Consider the following 23,528-nt stretch of genomic DNA (forward strand, 5'->3'; position numbering starts at 1 on the left):
GCTAGTTGTCATACATAAAATGAGAAGTTTTAAGATTTCTCATTCTGTATAATTTTCCAAATTCTGAGCCTATTAAATGGCGCCTACATTGTTAAGTGTTGATTTCAATCAATTTTTAAAACAATATAAAGGATATTCAGAACTGACTTGTCTATTCTAGGCTTTAAATTTCACTACTGCCAAATATAAAGATAAAGCAAACAGTAAATATAAGATGGGATACAATACAAAAATATTTGAGTATGTACTTTAAGAATAGTCTTAGAAAACTAATTTATCTATATTGTTTAGGGGTTCATGTTGACATAACTTACTGAAATGACCTGTTGTACACTTTTAATACCAATGTTTCATTTTTTTCTTTTGGTATTGCTTATCACTATGCTTTAGTGTAAGACAGGCACTAGTAAAATCTTGTTCATGAGGGTTTTTTGTTTTGTTTTTTCTTGGAGGTAAAGACACTGTTCCTTCTAGGAGAAGAACATGGAAATCTAATCCCATTATATAGAACATCTGCCTTGATAACTAGGACAGCAATGATAGACAAAGTAACACAAGTATTTAGTTTCTAAATCTCAGGTGTAGCCTGGTGGTTGACGGTGGGAGGCATAAACCAAGTAAAATGCTAACATCAATGGCGGTCAGGGATAAGGGAGGGTTGGGGTCGGGAAGTGGGACTATAAAGGGAGCTCCCTGTGGTGTTAATGTTGGTTACATGAAACTACCCATGGGACAAAATGATAGTGACCTATATACACATATTATACCAGTGTCATATTCCTGGTTTTCAGATTATACTATTTCACATGCAAATGCAGGGTAAACTGGTTAAGGGTATAAGAGACTACTCTGCACTATCTATGCTTATTTCAAATACAAATTAAAAATTGCTGGTGAAAATGTACTTTGTACATTAATTACAAAACTAACAGAAAATTTGGCAAAGATTTTCTTCAGCTAATCTGAAAAACAAAAAGCTCTAAGCATTCCAGCAGTGACACTTTGTCATATTCAACAATGAATGGATGGAGAAAAGCTAAGTTTATGCAGTAACAGAATTTCTGGATAAATGAACAACCTCTTTCATTAACACACTTTATCTAAATGATGTCAAGTAGCAAGGTGCTCAAACATTTAAGTGATTTGCTGGATTTTTAGCTTCTCATGCAGGAGTATGGCATTTTGAAGACAAAGCCAAATAGTAATAATGAAGTGCTAAACACAACTGGAAATGCAAAACATAAAGAAAATCCTAAAAGCAAAAGGGCTGATGATACGACAACTCAGAGAAAGTACTTTAAATACTTGGATTCTAGTCCTAGCTCTCCTACTCATATATAATTTTGGGTAAATCACTCAGCCTTTCCAAGGATGTTTCCTTTTTTGTAAAAAGAAGCACAGTACTAGATAATCATTTTTCCTTCTAGCTCTAAGATTGTTCTACAAGTAAGACATCAAGTAGCCTGAGAGAGGAAGTTGGTAGTGTTGGCTAGTTTGATAACTGCTAATCAGAGTTGACTATATTCGGCAGTGAAAAATGTATGGTTAAAGCACTGAGTTTTCTAAGAGGGGAACTCAGTGTGGCACCATGAACGAAGGGACCTTCAAGTTCAGTTGACTTTTAAGTTTCATTATTTTCTGTCCTTAAGCTGTCTTTTCAGGTAAAAATGTCTTAGAAGAAAACATACCATTATTAAGTTATTGAAGTCTTTAGTAAGAGATGCAATGGTTACAAGAGTGATGAGCACAAGCCAGTTTGGATGAAACACAGAAACTCAAAGGGCACCAAAACTAGGATTGAAGGAAAGCATGCAGTCATTAAGGAAACTGTTCAAGAAGTTACTGTTAAGATGTCCAAGGTATATTTTTCGGGGGCCGGGGTGGGTGTAAAAAAGTGCTTGAACAGGACTTTGCTAATACAATTTACTAAGCATCTAACACTAAAGGTTGTGGCTGTTTTATTTTAAACAGGATCAGGGGCTGCCGCTGTGGCAGAGTGGGCTAGGCATCTGTCTGTGGTGCCAGCATCCCATGTGGGAGACCTGGAAGAAGCTCCTGGCTTCGGATCAGCCCAACTCCAGCCATTGCGCCCATCTGTGTAGAGCCAGTAGATGGAAGACTTCTCTATCTCTCCCTCTCTCTGGGATGATACGGTTCCAAGATGGATGTCAGGCATCTTAGCACAAAATTTGAAAATAACATTTTTTATTAGGTCAACTGGTGTGCTCTTAAGCCCATAATCATGTAAGAAAGATGATAAACTACATATAACTACAAGGCACTAATCACATGCTGGACAAGAGACTGCATATATGTGAGTATCCTGCAAGAATAGATGGCCCTCTGGCATAGTAGCCATCTTCACATGTACTATATGATGTTTGCACAGTGTTGAAATCTCAGAACTCGTCCCATTTGTCAAGCAAAACATGACTGTATATAATAAGATCAAATCAACTAGGGGAAAAAGTGACAGGCAACAGCTAACTGATAATAGATTTATAGGGTTGTAATATCTGGAAATGGCTGGATGGAGGAGAAAGAGGAAGAACATAGCAACAAATGGTCTCAATAAGCTCTGTTTTCAGTAAATGTACTTAGCAGCTACTCCAAACACTCTAGGACTAAGAATGTTGACTGAAGAAAAGGTGGAAATGTGCCATGGGAGAGGTAATTTTGGAACTGGCATAGATAAAGCAGGCTTATGAGAGTACTTGGTATCAGAGGATAATATCAGGAAAAGAAAAGGAACATAATTATACAAATTTTACCTCCTGAAACATTTTGTCCACAACACCTTGGCTGCTGCCAACCATCAAGGAGGCTCAGTGCCCGTGATAAGCTGGCTTCACAGTAATGTTCATGCTGTGCCCAAGTAGAAAACACAGTGCTGCACGGCAGCAACCCTAGATGTTTCTTAAAATACACCTGATAGGGCCTATGCTTTACATATTTTCTAAAAAAAGATCTTGTGACCAAGTCAAGTTGAGAAATGAATTAAAATTAGGATTCTTTACTGCTGGACTCTTCAGAGTCCTCAGCGTGTCTTGTGAATCTTCAAGGCTAGACAGGAGGGTATGACATTTCCCAAACTTAACTTTACTCTGAAATCCTTCTTTAATGGACCACTTATGGGGATTAGTGTTCAATGGAACATAAATTTTGGGAAAGGAAGACTCCCAAACATTTTGGTGTTGAGCAACGGGGCCAATGTTGTGGCATAGTAGGTTAAGCCTCCGACGCCAGCATCCCATAGGGTGCTGGTTTGAGACCCGACTGCTCCACTTCTAATCCAGCTTCCTGCTGATGTGCCTGGGAAAGCAACGCAACAGAAGATGGCCCGAGTGCTTGGGCCCCTGTACCCACAAAGGAGACCTAGAAGAAGCTCCTGGCTTTGGCCTAGCCCAGCCTTGGACGTTTGGGCTGTCTCTCCCCCCACCCTCTAATTCTGCCTTTTAAATAAATAAATCTTAACCTTAAATATCAATCTTCCAAAAAAGTGTTTAACCAGCACTAAATCATTTTCCAATTTGATGAGGGAAGAGTAAGCAAATCAAAATGGTCTATTTTTCTCAGGTAAAAAGAGAAGGAAGAATTTGGTATTAAACTTGTTAAACTAATAAATTTGTGCTTAACTGTGCCAAGGAGGTAAATAAGAGAGCTTTTTTTCCTCATCTATAGAATGTTTTGCTAAAGGTCACATCATTTCAACTTTAATGAGCAGTGTGAGGCATTAAACACACCTAATGTATTGCTTTATAAAATTTCACACAGTTTCAGGAAAAACACAATGGCAAACTTGAAGAGTTGATACAAATGTAGAAGTATTTTTCATTCCTGTTCTTTTTAAAAGCATCTAGCACTTACCAGATTTGTATCAATATTTATGATCATTCAATGCTCAAAATGCAAGGTACTTTATAGAAATATCAGCTTCAAACTTTGTAGTTTAAAAGTCAAAAGGACAAGGCCTGAGAAGTTTTAGAAACTTATCCCTAATCACCCAGTTCTCAAATTATTTCTGTTTTTAATAGAGATTAAGTTAAATCTCAATAACTTTAAGATACTTTTAAGGGGGAAATGTGCAAATGTGTGTGCAATTAAACACATCTACACACATTTTACCTGGAACTGATCAGATGTACATGTGTTCATCTCCGGTGACATGGTGGTTGTCTGGCCAATGGAAGCGATTTTTTCTGCAGCAGACAGTGGTTTCAATGGTTCCTTGGTGGGCTCTAACATACCCTGAAAAAGGTATATTAGCCATTAATTGGGGGTGGGAGGGACCAACCCATAAACTTCATAAGAAAGTTAATCTACCAGAAAGAAGAAAGAAAAAACTAGGGCATAAGGAGGGCACTAAAGACTAAAAGTAACTATTAGCATTTTGTTTACCAAAGTACTATGATTAATACAGTCTTTTGATTCCAAAAGCATTTTAAATGGGACATTTTAAAGTGCATAGTTATCACTGTCCCAGGAAAGTATAAGTACAACTTAGGAAGTGGCTGTGGGAAAACACAATAATCTAGCACATCTAGGCCTTAAGACTCTCAAGACACTGAAACTGTAGGAAGCGGCATTCTTAATACACCGCATGCTGTAGTGGCACTTGGGGAAGTGAGGGCTGATTCTCAAACACGCCATAAAATCCTGTGACTTCTATATCCTTAGGTGTGAATTTAGGGTTGGTCCTGATCAGCACTAAAGAGAGACAGCCATTTTAAGGGAAAACAACTTGCGTATTCCACTAGGTTTCCAATAAATGTAACATACTTTTTGAAAAAGAGGAAGATATTCAGGATGGGTACAGAAATGCACACACACAAAAATCTGTTTTTATATCAACACTTAACCAAACAAAATAGGAATAATTCAGGCTAATGACTTGGAAGAAAATCAACCTTTTACTATTTTTAAATAATTCTTAGGGCTAGTGTTGTAGCACGGTGGGTTAAGCTGCTGCTTGAGAAATCAGCATCCCATATTGGAGCGCCAGTTATACTCCCAGCTGCTCTACTTCTGTTCCAGCTCCCTGCTAATGTGCCTGGGAAGGCAGTGGAGGATGGCCCAAGTGCTTGGGCCCCTGCAACCTATGTGGGAGATCTGGATGGAGTTCTAGGCTCCTGGCTTTGGCTTGAGGCAGCCATGACTGTTGCTGCCATTTGTGGCATTTGAGGAGTGAACCAGTAAATGGGAGACCTTTCCCTGTCAATCTGCTTGTCAACTAACTCTTTAACTGATAAAAATTCAAGAGCTTATCAAGTATTTTTTTAAAGGTTATACTCCAGACAAAGGCTACCCTTAATTGGGGGTAAAAATCAAAACTGCCAAGTCAGTAATGTCAAAATCTATAAATTTCTTTTTTTTATTTTATTTTTTTATTTTTTATTTTTTATTTTTTGACAGGCAGAGTGGACAGTGAGAGAGAGACAGAGAGAAAGGTCTTCCTTTTGCCGTTGAGCTTTCAGGAGACTGCTTCCCTCCCCCTACCCCAAAAGTTAATGAAAGCAACTTACAGATGCAATTCTTAGTACACATCAAAGGCTTTAATCATAAAAACAGTAAAGCTAGAAAGATGAAAATAAATTCATGATCTAACTCAATACCATATGTATTATACAGGATCTGTACTGTGCACTTTGGCAAAATATGACTAGTCTCAGCAAAGTGTTCTAATTTGTACTATCATCTTAAACCAGTGGTTCTTTCTGCATGACCTAGAACTTGTCAGCCGTGAGTAGTGTCCAGCAACCTCCATTTCCACAAGTCTTTCCACACACTCAAGTCTGAGAACCAGTGACTTAAAGGATTACACCACCCCATGAGATCAAAAGATTAGTGAGCATCTCACAGGGTAACGTACCAAGGAAAAACTTCAGGTATAATTAAAATTTTATGTTAACAATGAATTTTCAAATGAAAGACATTAGAGATGGAGGTGAAAAGAAAACTTAGATCCACTAAATAAACTTTGGTATTAAGACATCATAAAAACAGTGAAACTATAAGGAAAGGTTGTAGTCAAGATAGAAAAATAAAGCACATGTTTTCACCACTAACTCCTCACAAGCCTCAAAGAACTGGCCAATGTGCTGAAGCTATGTATAAGCATTAAGTAGGTCACTGCCCCAGTATGTGGAATCAAAGAGCTGACCCATGAAAATACCCCATTCCTACTAAGAACCTGAAAATACTAACACCAACACCATAACCTCTGGTATGCTATTTACAAAGAAAATTTAAACAACCAAAAAGCTAAGGTAATGTCCTGGATGGTTTTTACCAAAACAACAGAAAAGAGTGCAAGAATCAAGGTTTTTAAAATACAGCTTAACCACTCAAAAAGGTGTAGAAACTGATTAAAACAAAAACACTCAAGCACAAAAAATTCCACAAAATAAAACAACAAACATAAAATATTTCAACTCACTATCAATAATTAGTGCTTATTTGTGGAAAAAGTTGGTAGATAAAAGGTCACGTACCACAGCAAATTCACTTTCACATGCACATAATAGATTGTATAATTTAAATTCTATACCAAGGGCTCCTTGGTTATTTTTTAATTTATAAATATTTTTAAATTTTCAAGTTTTTGGTTATAATTACATTTTAAACTGGTTTAACAGAGATGAATTTTTAGTCACCAATAACTCAAAGACACAGCAAAAACACACACATCAAACTTTAAAATATGACTGAGTCCTGATAAGGAACAGAATGAAAGCGCCTCAGTTTTCTGGAACTACCTGGCATATCTGAAAAAACAAAACACATTTTGAAAACATTACTAGAAAAACTATGGGTCAACCTAGGGCACTGGTTCATTTTAATTTATTATAATTTGGTACTTCCAAGCTTTTATGTATCCACAGCCTCAATATTTCATTATCTTCAGACCCTTCAGCTTCTTCCCTTTTTTTCCCCCAACATTTATAACTGAGAGACAGAGTCAAAGTCAGAAAGGGAGAGCCAGGGATCTTTCAACTACTGCTTCATTTCCCAAATGTCTGCAAACAGCCAGGGCTGGGCCTGGCTGAAGCCAGGAACCTAGAACTCCATCCAGGTTTTCCACGTGAGTGGCAGCAGCCCACGTCACTTGGGACTCTATTCCAGGCACTCCAATATAGGACGCAGGCATCCCAAGCAGAGGCTTAACCCGCTAAGCCACAACATCCACCACACCTTCTTTTTATATCTCGTTTGAGAAACAGAAAAGCACAGAAGGAGTGCGCCCATGTGCTGATTCACTCCCTAAATGCTCACAACAGCCACCAGGCCGGGAGCCAGGAATTGGGAATGTAATACAGGTCTCCCAATTACATGAGGCATCATACTGTCTCCCAGGGTCTGCATTAGAAGGAAGCTGGCTTCAGCAATTTAACAGGGCATTGAACTTCAATATGGGATGCAAGTGTGTTAACCGTGAGGTCAAATGTCATACCCAGCTTTTTTCAAAAGCAAGTTTAGAAAAGAAAAATGGAGAGAAGTCTCCAAATGTACATTTTACAGAGTTGCATGTGCTAATATTACTAGGATAAAAATAATTTTCAAGTATCTATGATTAATAGAAAAATGTCCTGAGATCAAGATTTGAAGGGATTTGTGAGATTAAAAATCTATACCCTTAATTTTCCTACTAAATGCCTCTTAAATAGGCCTCTATATAATTTCTTTTTGATGATTTTATAGAATAAATGCAGTAATAACATATATGTAGAGACACTGCTTACTTACCAGTCCTGCTGCATACATGGGCACTATAACAGGCTGCTTCTTATTGCCTGTGAAGAGCTACACGCATGTCAGAAAGAAAGAACATATATTTAGACAAAGACCTGTAATATAATGAAATAGTGTTCAAAATATGATTACAATGCTTACTACAAATACTGTAAAGGATAATTAAAAAAAAAGATTTATTTATTTAAAATCAGAGTTACACAGAGAGAGAAGGAGAGGCAGAGAGAGAGAGAGAGGTCTTCCATCTGCTGGTTCACCCCCCAGCTAGCCGCAATGGCCAGAGCTGTGCCGATCGGAAGCCAGGAGCCAGGAGCTTCCTTCAGCTCTACCACGCGGACTTGGTCCATCTTCTACTGTTTTCCCAGGCCACAGCAGGGAGCTGGATCGGAAGTGGAGCAGCCGGGACATAAACTGGTGCCCACATGGAATGCTGGCACTGCAGGCGGTGGCTTTAATGGCTATGCCATAGCGCCAGCCCTGATGTGAAGGTTAATTTGAGCAAACTGGTAAATTACCCATATGGGGTTAAATTTTTATCTCCTAGTCCAGTTTTTTTTATCTTACATTTAAGGGAAAAATACAACTTTTTCTAAAAATATGGATTTTTTCTAAAATTTTGGATTACAAGCATGCAGGGCCAGTGCTGTGGTATAAAAGGTCAAGTAGCCAACTGCAATGCTAGCATCCCATATGGGTGCCAGTTTGTGTCCCAGCTGCTTCACTTCTCATCTAGCTCCCTGCTAATGGCCTGGGAAAAGCAGCAGAAGATGGCCCAAGTGTTTGGGTCCCTGACACCCACATGGGAGACTCAGATGAAGCTCCTGGCCCAGCACTGGCCATTGTAGCCATTTGGGAAATGAACTAACAAATGGATAATCTCTGTCTCACTATCTCTGTTAACTCTGTCAAGTTAGTATATAATCTTAAAAAAAAATAAAAGCATGGGTTGGGCATGTGGCCTAGTGGTTACATGGCCAGTTAGAACACTGGAGTCCCAAATCAGAGTGCCTGTGCTCCACACTGGCTCTGGCTCGATTCTGGCTTCTTCTTAGTGCACACCTGAGAAAGCAGCAGTGGTGGCTCAAACAGTTGGGTTCCTGCCACTCACGTGTGAGGCCTGAATTGAGTTTCTGGCTCCAGGATTAGCCCCTGGCCACTGTGGGCATTTAGGGAGTGAATCAGCACGTGAGCACCCTCTTTCTCTCTCATAAATGGACCAATATTTATTTTTCTGAGGAACTGCTTATCACAGCCTGAAGAAAATTAACAGAATTTAAAAACATGCAAAAGTTGATGAAGGGATTTTTTTAAAGGTCTAACAAACTCACAATGTTTCGGGTATCTATTCCCAAGGAGCACAAAAGCTTCTTGTTGCTGTGGGAGCCACCCCACTGATATCTCAAGCCATACGCATCATGGATGTCCTGTAGCTCAGTCCATACGTCCAGCAGTTCTCTGCAGAAGGCCATGATGAAACCACCAACATTATAGGTTACTCAATAGCTTTCACTTTGAATGTGACTACAACATTTCATAAATTCCATTTAATCTTGTGTTTAATGTGAATAAACAGTTATTATTTGAATACAAGCAACACTTAGTCATCAGAAAAGTTCACATCAAATGGCAATAATCAGGCATACATTTAGCTCATGTGTGATTATTATAAAAAACAAAAAAATTTAAAGAGCAAATCACTCAGCATTCTACTTTCATATAGCTATTTAGGGGTAAGTGTTTTGGTGCAGCATTAGTCACTTTTTGGGATGCCCACATCCCATAACAGCATGCCTGGTTTGGATTCTGGTTTCTCTGTGTTCAATCCAGTTTTCTGGTAACGCACACCCTAGAAGACGGCAGTTGATGGCTCAGTACTTGGGTCCCTGCCATCCATGTGAGAGACCTGGACTGTGTTCTGGGCTAATGGTTTTGGCTTGGCCCTGCCCCAACTGTTAAGATATTTGGGAAGTGAACCAGTGGATGCAAGACCTTGCTCTGTCTCTATGCATTTCAAAAAAAAAAAAAAAAAAAAAAAGTTATTCCGTATCTGTGTTTTCTTCTTGTGTTCTGATCCGCACACACAGTTCCAATTAAAGCATATATAAAATTTTGTATTTTTTTCAGATTTTAAGCATTTCCCAGTCTACACATGTACAGTAGGCCCCTGGCCCCAAAGTTTGTTTTCTGCAGCTTCAGTTACTTGTGGTCAATTGTGGTCCAAAAAATATTAGATAAAAAATTGAAAAAATTCATCAGCTTTAAACTGCACACTGTTCTGACTGTTCATCTCATAACATCACAAGGAAAAGAAGGGTAAGTACTGTATAGTAAGATATTTTGAGAGAGCTACAACACTGATGTAGCTTATTATTCTATTTTACTGTTGTTTCTAATCTCTTACTGTGCTTAATTTTAAAATCAAACTTATCACTGGTATACACATATAAAAAAAAACATAGTATACAGAAGATTCAGTATGAAGGTCTGTGGAGAACTCCCACATCTTCTTCAATGGCTGTGTAATGTTCTATTAGGCTGATATACTATCATTTGCTTAGCTATAAAGCTCTAAAGCCGTTTTACTGTTTGGCTCCTATTACTAGTAAGGCAATGAATATCTTCCTGTATTTTATGATGTACGTTGTTATACAACTGTATTATTCTAGTAGGCGCTGCAGCTCACTAGGCTAATCCTCTGCCTTGCGGCACCGGCACACCGGGTTCTAGTCCCAGTCGGGGCGCCGGATTCTGTCCCTCTTGCCCCTCTTCCAGGCTAGCTCTCTGCTGTGGCCAGGGAGTGCAGTGGAGGATGGCCCAAGTATTTGGGCTCTGCACCCCATGGGAGACCAGAAGAAGCACCTGGCTCCTGCCATCGGATCAGCGCGGTGCGCCAGCCGCAGCGAGCCGGCCATGGTGGCCATTGGAGGGTGAACCAACGACAAAGGAAGACCTTTCTCTCTGTCTCTCTCTCACTGTCCACTCTGCATGTCAAAAAATAAAAATTAAAAAAAAAAAAAAAAACCTGTATTATTCCCTTAGAATCAATCTCTTGAAGAGAAATTACTGGACCTAAAAGTATTAACCATCTACAATTAGCACATTAAAAAAAACACACAAATGGTTTAAAAACAGCAAAGAATATAAAATTTTTGTTCCTTCATCTTCATAGAAATCATCCCAAAACAAAAGCCTCTTAAAGAACAAAAACTGAATCTCTACCTTGAATGAAGTCAAGAGACACTTAAAACCCCATACCATAAATACAGACATCACAAGGAGGAACGAAGGAGTAACTGACCTAGCTCAATGGAAGGAGAGACTTGAGGACAGAGAAAGCTTCCAGGGTTAGTGAGTGATAAAATGAAAAAGAAGAACCCAAGGGTAATAACTTGGAAATGAAAATTACAAAATCAATCTGGAACTGCTAACATCCAATAATTTATAAGAGTTCCAGAAGAAGAAAATAAGGCCGGCGCCGCGGCTCACTAGGCTAATCCTCCACCTAGCGGCGCCGGCACACTGGGTTCTAGTCCCAGTCGGGGCGCCGGATTCTGTCCCGGTTGTCCCTCTTCCAGGCCAGCTCTCTGCTGTGGCCAGGGAGTGCAGTGGAGGATGGCCCAAGTATTTGGGCTCTGCACCCCATGGGAGACCAGGAGAAGCACCTGGCTCCTGCCATCGATCAGTGCGGTGCGCCGGCCGCAGCGTGCTGGCCGTGGCGGCCATTGGAGGGTGAACCAACGACAAAGAAAGACCTTTCTCTCTGTCTCTCTCTCTCTCTCTCACTGTCCACTCTGCCTGTCAAAAAAAAAAAAAAAAAAAAAAAAAGAGTTCCAGAAGAAGAAAACAGAGGAGTGAAGGAACAGGACAAGGGCAATGTTTAATAAAATTGAACAGATTCCTCCAGACTGAATGCAGCTACAAATTTAATGCAAGAGTGGAATAAAATAAAATTATCTTCCACTTTTTTTTTTTCTTCAGGAGGGTAATAAGATGTACTACAAAAAATGGAATTTAAGTGAAAGGAAATCCCAAGACAACACACATATAATAAGCTTAGAATGAAACCATTCTAGGTGGAAATAGGACAATGTGTGTGTGGGAGGGTTGCTCCGGGGAAAAATGTAAACAATAAAACTGTTTTTCTTAAAAAAAGATCGATGGATCTACATCTACCTATCTATCTAAAATGCAGAGCAACAAAGGAAGAGGGAGAGATAGAAAGAGCCCTTCAACCTGTTGGTTTACTCCCCATATGACTGCAACAGCCAGGTCTGGGCTAGTCTGAAGCCAAGAGCCAGGAAAGCCATTCTTGCTTCCACATGGGTGGAAGGGATCCAAGTACTTGAGCCATCATCTGCTGCTCTCCCAGATGCTTTAGCAGGAAGCTGGACAGAAAGCAGAATAGCTGGGACTGGAACTGATGTTCTGATATGGGATGCTGGCATTGCAAGCAGTGGTGTAACCCCTGTGCCACAACACAGGCCTCTAAAATTGTACTGGCAGGCTGTTGGAGGGTAGAGAGAAATGCAGAAAACAAAACAGAGCAACCATTAAGTCCAGGAGAAAGTTGTACTATAAAGGTAACAGTGGCTTAGCAGTAAACAATATTTACATGATAATACTATAATTACATTATAAAAAGGAAAATACTAAATAAGAAAGTAACCAAAAACTATGATGTAAGTATACTGGAAAAACAGTAAAATAGCAGGGGTAAAATCTAAATTCTCACCCATCATACTAGAAAGACAAAAGATAATATTCAACACTGACAGATTAGAATAGCAACTTAGAAATAGTCAAATAGCTAAGAAGTGGAGAAGCAGGACATTTTTTCATTGTTAGTCTTTTAGCACAACATCACTAAGCCTTAAGGCAATAATGTTTTAGGTAACCTTATAAATTAGATTTGTTGAAACTAACAAAACACCTGTTATCTAAGAGCTGTCTACTACTTACCCACTTTCAGCTAAGGCCTCTCTGGCTTTTCCTAGCAGGGTGCTTGTTTCCAGCAAGTGCTTCAGGGAAAGAACTTCCTCCTCAGCATCAGGGACAAATGTGGAGGGAAAACAGGCTTCGAAAATTCGCTCCAGGCGGTTTAGTAAAGCTGTCTGCATCAAAACATTCCCCCACCGAAAGTTTATTTTCAGTTCTGATTTTAAAAATGTAATAGTTTTGTATTTAAAACACACTATTAACGACAGAGAGGGAGGGAAACTACCATTCAGAAAACAATAAGGAACATCATTACTCATGGCACAATCATTTGGAATGATTAAATAATCATGGTGCCAATGCATAGGTGACAATGACATGTAGCTATACACCAAGCACCACACTGGTACATTAGACACATCGCTTTACTTAGTTCATTACAAAATCTATGAAGAAGAAATTATTACTGAATTGTACAGTGAGAAACTAATCTCAAAGTTTGAATCATCTTCCCAAAGCAAAATCAAAATAAAAAAAAAAACCAGCCTCATATTCTTTCCATGACACTGAGATGTTTTTATTACCACTCATCAATGTGCTTTAGATTTAGGATGCTTGTGAAAAGAATTATACTATTATGGCTGAACAGAACTTTTTTCTTGGATATAAACCCTTGAATTTTGAAAGCAGTTTTGAAATATCTCTGCTGCTAACAGTATACACTAACATAAGAATGTCTCAGTTTTTACTAAGAAATTCAACAGCTCACTTACTTTGTTATCTTTTAGAAATTCCTTCTCTCTACTTTGTTGCATGAATATGTATATTGTTGAATAGAACACTACTTTCCCTCAAATAAAGCTACATATTGCCTAGAGGATTTTCACTAAGAATGACCAGATACATTTTTTGGCATTTTAAAGTATTTTCATTAATTAAAATTTGTTGGACTTAGATTACCTTACCTTTTATTTTCGGACACCATTAGATTTATTATACATGCAACCTATAATAACATTTATTCCCATTTTCTCAACTATATTTCTAATATATGTAAGATAGCATCCAACTAATATCCATTTACTGTTTAAATATCAAGGAATTAAAAAAACCTGCTAATAAGTTAAAGCCTGTTTTAAAATTAAGTGTACTAACCAAAGTAGAAGAAAAATGCCACATCAGGGTGGTACTTCCTGCCAATTAATAGAAACAAGTCAACACTAGTTTTTGTTGTACCATGTACTGAGAAAGCAGGAAAATAAAAACAAAAATTTTCATGAACATGTTTTCCAAACCAAAAATCTCTCTCCTGGAAGTTCTATTGGCCCAAAAGCTTAACACTGCATAATTAGTCTCAGGATACTCTTCTGCCAACTCTACAGTCATTCTAACATGTTCATTATATCCACGTGTGTGATATGGGAAAAGGCGCTCACTATCAATAATGAGCCCTAAAGCAAGGGGCAGACCCCAGATCCCAAGGCACATGAGACCTGAGTGTGTCAAGGGGACCCAACACTTACTTGCTTCAACAGAGGGCACAGACACTACTTTTAAAGGGATCAGATAACCGACTAATTGGAAACATGATGACTGTTGGCTCCTCCTGGGCAGGGAAGGTAAACAAAATCAAATATGTACTCTGTTATTGTTTAAATGGAATGGAAAAAACTGGCCCTAAAACATTTTCATTCATTTGGACATTATTATACATAACTACCTGCCAGCACTCAGGGTCACCAATGAACAGATGCTCAAATGAGTGAAATGCACTTGAGGAAAAGCAGTGGTAACCTAGTGACCCAATTTTTACATATAAATTACAGGAAACTTTTAAAAGACAGATTCATGTATTTTAGCATTAGATATAAAATCTGATTGCTTCAAATATTTTGTTGAATAAGGTAGAGAGCATGGGTCAGCAATCTTCTAGATACAGCTGATAGTAAACATTTTAGGCTTTGTAGTTGTGTGCCAATGAAACTTTATTAGAAAAACAGGCAGCACACAGATTTGTCCCATGGGCCATAGTTTTCCAGCAACCAGTAACAACCAGAATCCACTAACAGCAACACCCATCACAAGGAAGGAACTCAACAATTCAGCAAGAAAGGAAATAGAATTACCAAAGATTTTTGAACACACTGAAATTTGTTCTGACATCTTACTTTTAAAAGTATATCTAACTACCCATAATACCAGTTTGATACTAAAGGCATCCGATAAAAGCAGCTTCTCACTACTATCTTGTTGATGGCAATAAATAATGCCAAATTTCATTTAATACTAGCTAATTCCAATAAATAAATGGCTGATATAATTAAAACACCTCAAGAGAGGGCTACAGACCCAGGAGCCCAGAACCTAAGACTTAGTTTCTGCATTTATAAATTATAGCTGTCAAAGGCTAACTCATAAGGTGGATGACCAATTACAGGATTAAACATGTGGCACTTAGTGTGTGTCAGAGGTAGCAGCTTTTGTCATTATTATTAGTATTAAACAGATGATACATATAGGCACAGAGGCCTGCAAGGAGATACAATAATTATCAAAACCAAGCTCAGGTGCCAGCGCTGTGGCGTAGTGGGTAAAGCTGCCACCTGCAGTGCTGGCATTCCATATGAGCACCATGAGTCCTGGCTGCTCCACTTCCAATCTAGCTCTCTGCTATGGCCTGGGAAAGCAGAAGACAGCCCAAGTCCTTGGGCCCCTGTACCCGCATTGGAGACCAGGAAGAAGCTCCTGACTCCTGGCTTTGGATCAGTGCAGCTCCGGCCGTTGAGGCCAATTGGGGATTGAACCAGCGGATGGAAGACCTCTCTCTGCCTCTTCTTTCTCTGCATAACTCTGATTTTCAAATAAATAAATTAAAAAAAAAAAAAAAAGAGAGAGACTAAAAGGTCACTAAGGCTGTTCTACCACTATTTAGCATTCTAAATCATTATGAAAACACCTGTCTCAGTCTATCAATTTCTCTCATGTTATGACTCAACAGGAAATTAAATAATCCAAGCATTTTTGCACCCTCCCCAAGATCTTCCGATGAGTTGGGAATAAACCTAGTTTTCAAGTTTCTATTTTTAGGAGCCTTTCATTTAAGTGGAATCTGCTAATGCTATGCCTTATAGATTTTAAGTTTTGGGTACTGGCATTTGTGACTTAAATCTTGGTTGCATTATGAAACAAAAAGTATATGAAAGAAAAAGCACATTAAGTGTGTTTAAGAAATACAACAAAGTTAAAAGTTTAAAAATGTGATGAAACATAGTCCAAGTAATTTATAACAGGTACAAAAATGTAACTAATAAAATTCTCAGAAAAAGGGAACTTAAATAATCTTCCACAAGAATAATTTCTCTTGGGACCAGAGATTTCTTTAAAAAAAATTTCCTGAAAGATTACAATTAGACACTAAAATTTCAAAAAAAGAGCAATTTAATATATGCAATATATTAAGTAAACAATGAAATACACCATTTCACCAAAACTAGAGCCAATAAAAATATTTACTTGGACATGTTCTAATATTTTTGAGCAAAAAGGAATTGTTTATATTACCCTGTTAATATAAACTCACACAGACATAATAGGAAATCTACTCCTGGTTTTTGAATAAATGGGGGCACTGCCCAAGTTGTTTTTTTTTTTTAACTAAAGATTTAGCATCCCATATGGGCACTGGTTCATGTCTCAGCTGCTCCACTTCTGATCCAGCTCCCTGCTAACGGCCTGAGAAAGCAACAGAAGATGGCCCAAGTGATTGGGCCCCTACTACCTACATGGGAGACCCAGAAGCTGCTCCTGGTTTTGGCCTGGCCCAACCCTGGTCGTTGTGGCCATTTGGGGAGTAAACCAGAAAATGGAAGATGGAGGATTTCTCTGTCTCTCCCTCTCTCTGTAACTCCTTCAAATGGATAAATAAATTTTAAAGATGCAAAGGTAGAATGTGGTACACTGTATTAGGTTTTTGTTTAGTGCTTATCATGTGCCAGGTATTATTCTAAATGGCTTATAAGTATTAGTTCATTTAAGTCTCATAAGGTCCATATGTGGGTGGTAACAATAATATTATCTCCATTTTATGGATCGGAAAAATAGCACAGAGAGGTTAATTTGCATATGAATATAATGTAGGCAGGCTAGATTTCAGGACATACAGCTTCAGAGTAGGTGCTCTTAATTATTATTTTCACATCAAAGCAGCTCCAAGACCAATTTCTAAAAACTACAGACAATTTGAAGGCAAGCATTATACCTTAGTTTCTGAATTTCCAGTATCTGTGTTCCTGTACATGGTTAGTAGAGGAATGTTAACTAAATCAATGTGTACTAGATTAAAAAAAAAAAAGGCAGTTCATTTTTAGTTAATACTGCAGGGGGCATAATTGCTCTATTTATGAAAGTTTACCCTACCATAAGCCATCTAAATAATTTTCATTTATAGGTTGGTCATACTTATATAAAACAGATAAGTATGACTGGATGCTTTCTATGCATTACCCTATGCTTGATGCTCTGCATGTTTTATTTGATATATCCTCTAAAAGAAACCCTGCAAGGCAACTCAATTGTCTTCATGTCAGAGCTGAAGAAATGAAGGAAGAGTAAGATAATTAACCACAGTCTTAACGCTGGTATGCTGCACAGCAAGATTTGATCCAAAGTTTGACTCCAAAGCCTACATTCTTATTTAATTTTTTAAATTTTATTTATTTATTTTTTTGACAGGCAGAGTTAGACAATGAGAGAGAGACAGAGAGAAAGGTCTTCCTTTTTCTGTTGGTTCACCCCACAAGTGGCCGCTACGGCCAGTGTGTTGCGGCTGGCGCGCTGCGCGGATCCGAAGCCAGGAGCCAGGTGCTTCCTCCTGGTCTCCCATGTGGGTGCAGGGCCCAAGCACTTGGGCCATCCTCCACTGCACTCCCGGGCCACAGCTGAGAGCTGGACTGGAAGAGGAGCAACAGGGACTAGAACCCGGGGTGCCGGCGCTGCAGGCAGAGGATTAGTCTATTGAGCCATGGCACTGGCCCAAAGCCTACATTCTTTCCCACAAGTGCTCTGGCCCACTTTCTGTGGTTTTTCTAACACTGCTAGCCATTAGATAAAGCATTCACTTGTTAATTGCTGGGGGTGATGACTATACTTTAAAAAACAAACGAATTTTATCTAATACTATAATTCATCATTTTCAACAGTTAGCTGTAATTTTTTTACTAGAGTCAGTGTTGCACTCAAAATGAACATGAAAGTAACGAGTAAGTGCACACAAAAACTCAGCATACTTAGTATTTAGCTGGGGATACAATACTGATTAATGGCAGGCTGAATAAAACAATATTCACAGCAATTATTTCAATTTTAAATGTCTGCAACTCTAAAGCACCAAGAGGAGAAATATTCATCAGTTCTTCCTTGAATCTGGAATAAGGAAAACTGGTGACTGGTTAGCTGAATACTCAATCCTGACCTTCCATTCATACAAATACCAAATTCTATGCCTGGTAAACAGCAGCACATCTGGCCCACTAAATATTTTAAGAACTACGGTTTTGATAAACATAGGGTTGAAAATTAAAATGTTCTTCAAGGCTGGTATCCAGTTCTGGGAAGTCAAGCAGAGGTCTGCTACTTGCACAGAAATGCACTTGTGCTCAGAGGAGTTCCTCACTGTCAAAACCATTCTGAGAATGGGAACTCTGCCAAAGCAGGAGCTTCTGCTCTCAAAATAGCTGCAAAGGTGAGTACATTGTCAAGGGATCAGAACTAGAGGCACTCCTGCACAAACTCATTTGCCTTTCTATTACTTTCCACCATAACAACAACGACAAAAAAATAGTTGGCCACACTATTTCCTGCACCTTGGAGGACCACTTTCAAGAAGTTAATTTCGTGGGTTACCTGATAACATGGAGCAATAAAGCCCTAGGGGAAGCCCCTCTCCTCTCCTGCTCTGCGGGGCTCCAGCAAACCCGGGGAGAAATTTGCTAATTTACTCTCCACAAAACCCTTTATCCTAAAAGAGAAGGGAAAGAGGATAAAGAGACTCCCTTAAACACCAAGAGTCTAAACAAAGACGATGCTCTCAGCTCTCTGCTGAGCTGCCCGCCAGGCCTGTCCAGATGTATCCTCTCCATTCAACCACGGAATCCTTACTTTCCCCCAGTCCAAGCGTCTGGGCACTCACTCACTATCCCTTCCATTCTGATGGCTGCCCTGTCCCCAATAAAACTGTATTACTAAGCTAAATTTAAAAAAAGTTCATTTCTGAGGTTGTTCAGAAACAGCTAACATTCACTGAGCACAAGATACTGAGCCATACACTTTTTTAAAAAAAAATTATTTATTTGACAGGTAGAGTTAGACAGTGAGAGAGAGAGACAGAGAGAAAGGTCTTCCTTCCATTGGTTCACCCCCCAAATGGCTGCTACAGCCGGAGCTATGCCGATCCGAAACCAGGAGCCAGGTGCTTCCTCCTGGTCTCCCATGTGGGTGCAGGCACCCGTGTACTTGGGCCATCCTCCACTGCCTTCCTGGACCACAGCAGAGAGCTGGACTGGAAGAGGAGCAGCCAGGACTAGAACCCGGTGTCCATATGGGATGTCGGCGCCGCAGGCGAAGGATTAGCCAAGTGAGCCACGGCACCGGCCCCGTGCCATACACTTTTACAAGCACAATTTCATGTATCCTCATGACGAGAGTCCCAAAGTAAATACCATATCACTTTCTAAATCTTGAGGCTCAGTGAAGTTGCCAATTCAAGTTATTCCAGAAACCTGAATCTAATCGAGCAGTATTTCTCTAGAGCCTTGTTTTTAATCACTGTACTGTATACCCAAGGCCAATTTATACCATAAGCACAGGGACTAGGGCCCACAATACTTTTAGGGTTCCCAAAGATGTTTTAATATCTAATATTCATATATCTATATTTATACCAAGTCATAATATAATTTTAAGCATCTTTTATAGAGGGACTCATGAAGTCATAGCTTCCCAACTGGTATGAATAGGTTACAAGTCTTCAAAAATCCTGAAAGCTATTTATAGACATACAGTATGCCCCCTCTTATGATGGTTAATTATATCCATTAACCTGAGTGGGCCATGAAGTATCCGGATACTTGATTAAACTTTACTCTGGGTGTGCATGTGAGGGTGGTTCTTGGTGATATTACCATTCAGGTTGGTTAAGTGACTATAGCAGACTGCCTTCCCTAATTTGAGTGTCATCCATCAACTGAAGAACTGAATAGAATAAAAGGCTAGTTAAGAGGGCACTTGTCTGATTTCTTAAAAATTGATATCTAAAAAATTGATATTTAAGTCTTTGGGTTGAAACTGAAAACTTAGCTCTTCTTAGATCTCAAGCCTGCAGGTTTGTGAACTGATACCATTGACTCTTCTGTTCTTAGGTCTTCAGACGCTGACTGGAACTATACCATTAGTTCCCTTGTGTCTCCATCATATGACAGTTTCAATCTCCAATAAATTCCCTTTTGTCTAGCCATACATACACATCTTATTGTTTGTTTCTCTGAAAAATTTTAACTAATATGCTATTTTGTAAATGACTATAATGGATTACAAAAAGGTAACATTTCTGGAAAGGTATAAAAGACCAGACTTAGGATCCTAGATTCTGGTTCTTTCAGCACTCAGATATGTATCTCCTTTATAGCATCTTGTATTTAAGCTGACTCTTAAAATTTCTTCAACATATTTCTGATAGTTTTCCTTTCTTGCTTAGGGACAGAAGCTGATTAATGTCACTAGTTCTAATACTGATAGCATTAGATCTTGCACTCAAGTGGACATTTAGAAGAAATGTAAAATCCCTGAGTAATTTAATCTTCCATTTAAGAGGATACCTTATGCCTCATCACCATTAAATATTAAGTAAGATATCAAGTACAATCTACAGTTGTATACTTATTGATTTCCAATTTCAAACCATACAAAAAGAGTGACCAAGTATATTATTCACTGTGCTCAAAAAAGATGGCATGCTCCTTCTGCCTAATTTCTGGATAAATTTAATAAAGTATTCCTATTTGTTTTGCAATTAAACACCAGAGTGTCAAATTTTCTGAGGGAAAAAGAGCAAAAACAAATGTTATCCAAATACTTAAAGCAAGCAAAGATCTGTAAGGCCAAAATCTTAACTCTTAATTCCCTCATTGCTTTTTATTTCTGCTTTCAGTCTTCAAGTGTTCAGTCACAGATGGGAAAACTTGGCACAAATCATAGGTAGATGATTAAATGAAGGTGAAAATGTAAAATTGGTTATATTCAGTTTCAGAATGCTGATCTTTCTGGTGAATAAAATCCAATAAGCTTGCAACAACACAAACCAAAGTATTAGTAATTTTCTTCTTTTTAATCTTTTGTGACATGCTTAATTTTTAAAGCTCTCAAATCGTCAGCTAGTAACATTTTCCCAGTAGCATTATTAATTAGATTACTAATAACAAAAAATGACACAAAGCCTTCTTTTCTACAGCCAATTAATATAAACAGATAATTTTTCAATTACCTAAACTCCCAAATAATATCCAAAGCAGTATTTTAAAATTTTACTGAAGCCCAGAGTTAAATACAATGCTTAAAAATTATTTTTTTGCGATCGGTGCTGTGGCGCAGTGGGTTAAAGCCTTGGCCTGAAGTGCTGGCATCCCATATGGGTGCTGTGGTTCGAGTCCCAGCTGCTCCACTTCTGATCCAGCTCTCTATTTTGGCCTGGGAAAGCAGTACAAGATGGCCCAAGTCCTTGGGCCCCTGCACCTGCATGGGAGACCCAGATGAAGCTCCTGGCTCCTGGCTTTAGATCGGCGCAGCTCTGACCATTATGGCCATCTGGGGAGTGAACCAACAGATGGAAGACCTCTCTCTCTCTGCCTCTGCTTCTCTCTCTGTGTAACTCTGAATTTCAAATGAATAAATAAATCTTAAAAAAAAAAAAAAAACAGTCTGAACTTGTTTCTCATTTTTACAATGGAGATACTACTTACTTACTTTTCTTTACATTTTATAAGGATGTTAACAAGAAAACAAAACATACTGAACTTTGGGTTCTCAGAAAAGATTATTAATGGAGAGGAGAAAAATATCCTTCTCTAAATAATGTACATGTACAGCTTTTACATCATGGCTTCAACCTCTTGAGGTGTGCTGGACCCACGACTGAAAATTAATTTGACTAAGAATATTTTTTAACTTTGAAAGATTTCTTTTCTTGGTTGAATTTTCCCTGCCCAAGTAACAAATTATCACTGTAAAATCAAGGAAGATGTATTTATTAAAAACTTAAGAAAGCTTTTTTGTAGGTTAAAAAGGCAAAGTTCTAAAAAATAAATAGGGATCTAGACAATGTCACATACCAAATATAGTGAAAACTGAAATCTGGAATGACAGCTACACCATTTATGTGACTTCACAATACAAACAACTGTTCCCCATATTTGTTTAATTAAATTAACTAAACTCTGAATTCTAAAAGTCTTTCACAAAGCAAAATTTGAACAAACTCATTTGATAACATTCTGTTCAGGACACTAGTTATATCCAGGTAACACTCAACAGGAATAAATCATCTAAGGTGTACCATTAAGAGAATCTAATATTTAATATGTGAGAATTTCTGTGCTATCCTGAATACTATAACAACTAGGTAAAATATCTTAAGAAAAATATTAATATATCTAATCCTCCCCAAAAGGATGAGGCTAATGTACTTTTCCAACAGAATCAGAATGCCAAGAGAGAAAAGTGCAGGCCCTAAATTTCTTTTGTAACAGCAGAATAAGAACTAAAGTCACTGTTCAATCTGTCCACTTCTCAATCCTTTACTCAGTAGGGCTTACCCATTTCCCTACCTCACTTGTTTTTGCAAACTTCTGGCATTTTCTCTTTCTCAGCATCCATGTTCAAATCATTTTGTATAACTCCTTCACCAAATATAAAAGCCTGAGGTCTGAGCCAAACAAATTTTAGTAAGTCTTAAGGCATCCTTCCATAGTTTATGCACTTTTTGGTTTATTTCTTTACAAAAACTAGAAGATTACAAAATTCTTATTTTTTTGCAGATTGATTTTATTTTTTCACTGGTTTAAAAATTTACTTTCATTTTATCATCACAAAATTTCTTTGAAGTAGGTGCTACCTCCTTTCTATAGAAAACTGAGTTCAGATTAAGATCCAAAGCCACAGAACTTGTAAAGAGGCTGAGTCGAGGTTCAAACTCATATCTGTCCAGTTCCATGCAGCCCATGTGCTTCATTACCTCTTGTATCCAGTATCAAACTAGATAGAAATAATTTCAAATTGTATGATGGAAGAAATTCCTATCTGAAGTGGTCATACTTTAAAAAATTCATTATCTGATGATGTTAAAAGTTCTAAGGCTACAAATTCAAGATCATCCAATACTAGTGTCACCCTATACTCTTAGAGTAAGGATGAAACTTAATAGGGAAAGGGTTAGGTCAAAACCAACAGCCTTCATTTTACATTGTAATTAGTTCACTTGTTTAAAATTGCAAGGTTCTGTTTCAGTAAACTACTCAATAGAAATACACATTTAGCTAAACCATGTAATAACGGAATTAGCAAATTAAAGTATTCAGATACCCAAAGCCAGCTGGAAAGTGATTAGCTATGCAAACAATTGGTAATGACCATTAATTTCTCAAACACCTCAACATGTAAAAAATATTAAAGTAATGATGTCTAATCATTTCAATTAACACAGACTTTGGAAATATTTCCAATTGAAAATTGTTTACTTACCAAAAAATAGCTAGAGAAATACAGTTTGTAGATTCTGATTTTGTTCAAATTATTTT

General features: G+C 38.2%; 1 protein-coding gene and 1 long non-coding RNA gene across 13 annotated transcripts in view; one reads left to right on the plus strand and one right to left on the minus strand.

The window, feature by feature from the left end:
* Window positions 1-23,528, minus strand: part of AFTPH (aftiphilin) — a 72,883-nt gene that overhangs the window by 14,824 nt on the left and 34,531 nt on the right. For all 12 annotated transcript variants that reach the window (XR_001792977.3, XM_070069044.1, XM_051837987.2 and 9 more), the window contains 4 exons: window positions 12,709-12,860; window positions 9,078-9,204; window positions 7,744-7,800; window positions 4,126-4,248 (listed from right to left, as the gene is read on the minus strand). Coding sequence is in view for 11 of the 12 variants with exons in the window: in XM_070069044.1 (XP_069925145.1) it covers window positions 4,126-4,248; window positions 7,744-7,800; window positions 9,078-9,204; window positions 12,709-12,860 (459 nt within the window). In the remaining variant the exon portion in view is untranslated. The remainder of the gene's footprint in view (window positions 1-4,125; window positions 4,249-7,743; window positions 7,801-9,077; window positions 9,205-12,708; window positions 12,861-23,528) is intronic.
* Window positions 16,325-22,638, plus strand: LOC138848603 (uncharacterized). Its single transcript, XR_011386616.1, has 2 exons — window positions 16,325-19,150; window positions 21,522-22,638. It is a non-coding gene; the product is annotated as an uncharacterized lncRNA (long non-coding RNA).

This window comes from Oryctolagus cuniculus, chromosome 2, assembly GCF_964237555.1.
Source record: "Oryctolagus cuniculus chromosome 2, mOryCun1.1, whole genome shotgun sequence".
Lineage (NCBI taxonomy): Eukaryota > Metazoa > Chordata > Mammalia > Lagomorpha > Leporidae > Oryctolagus > Oryctolagus cuniculus.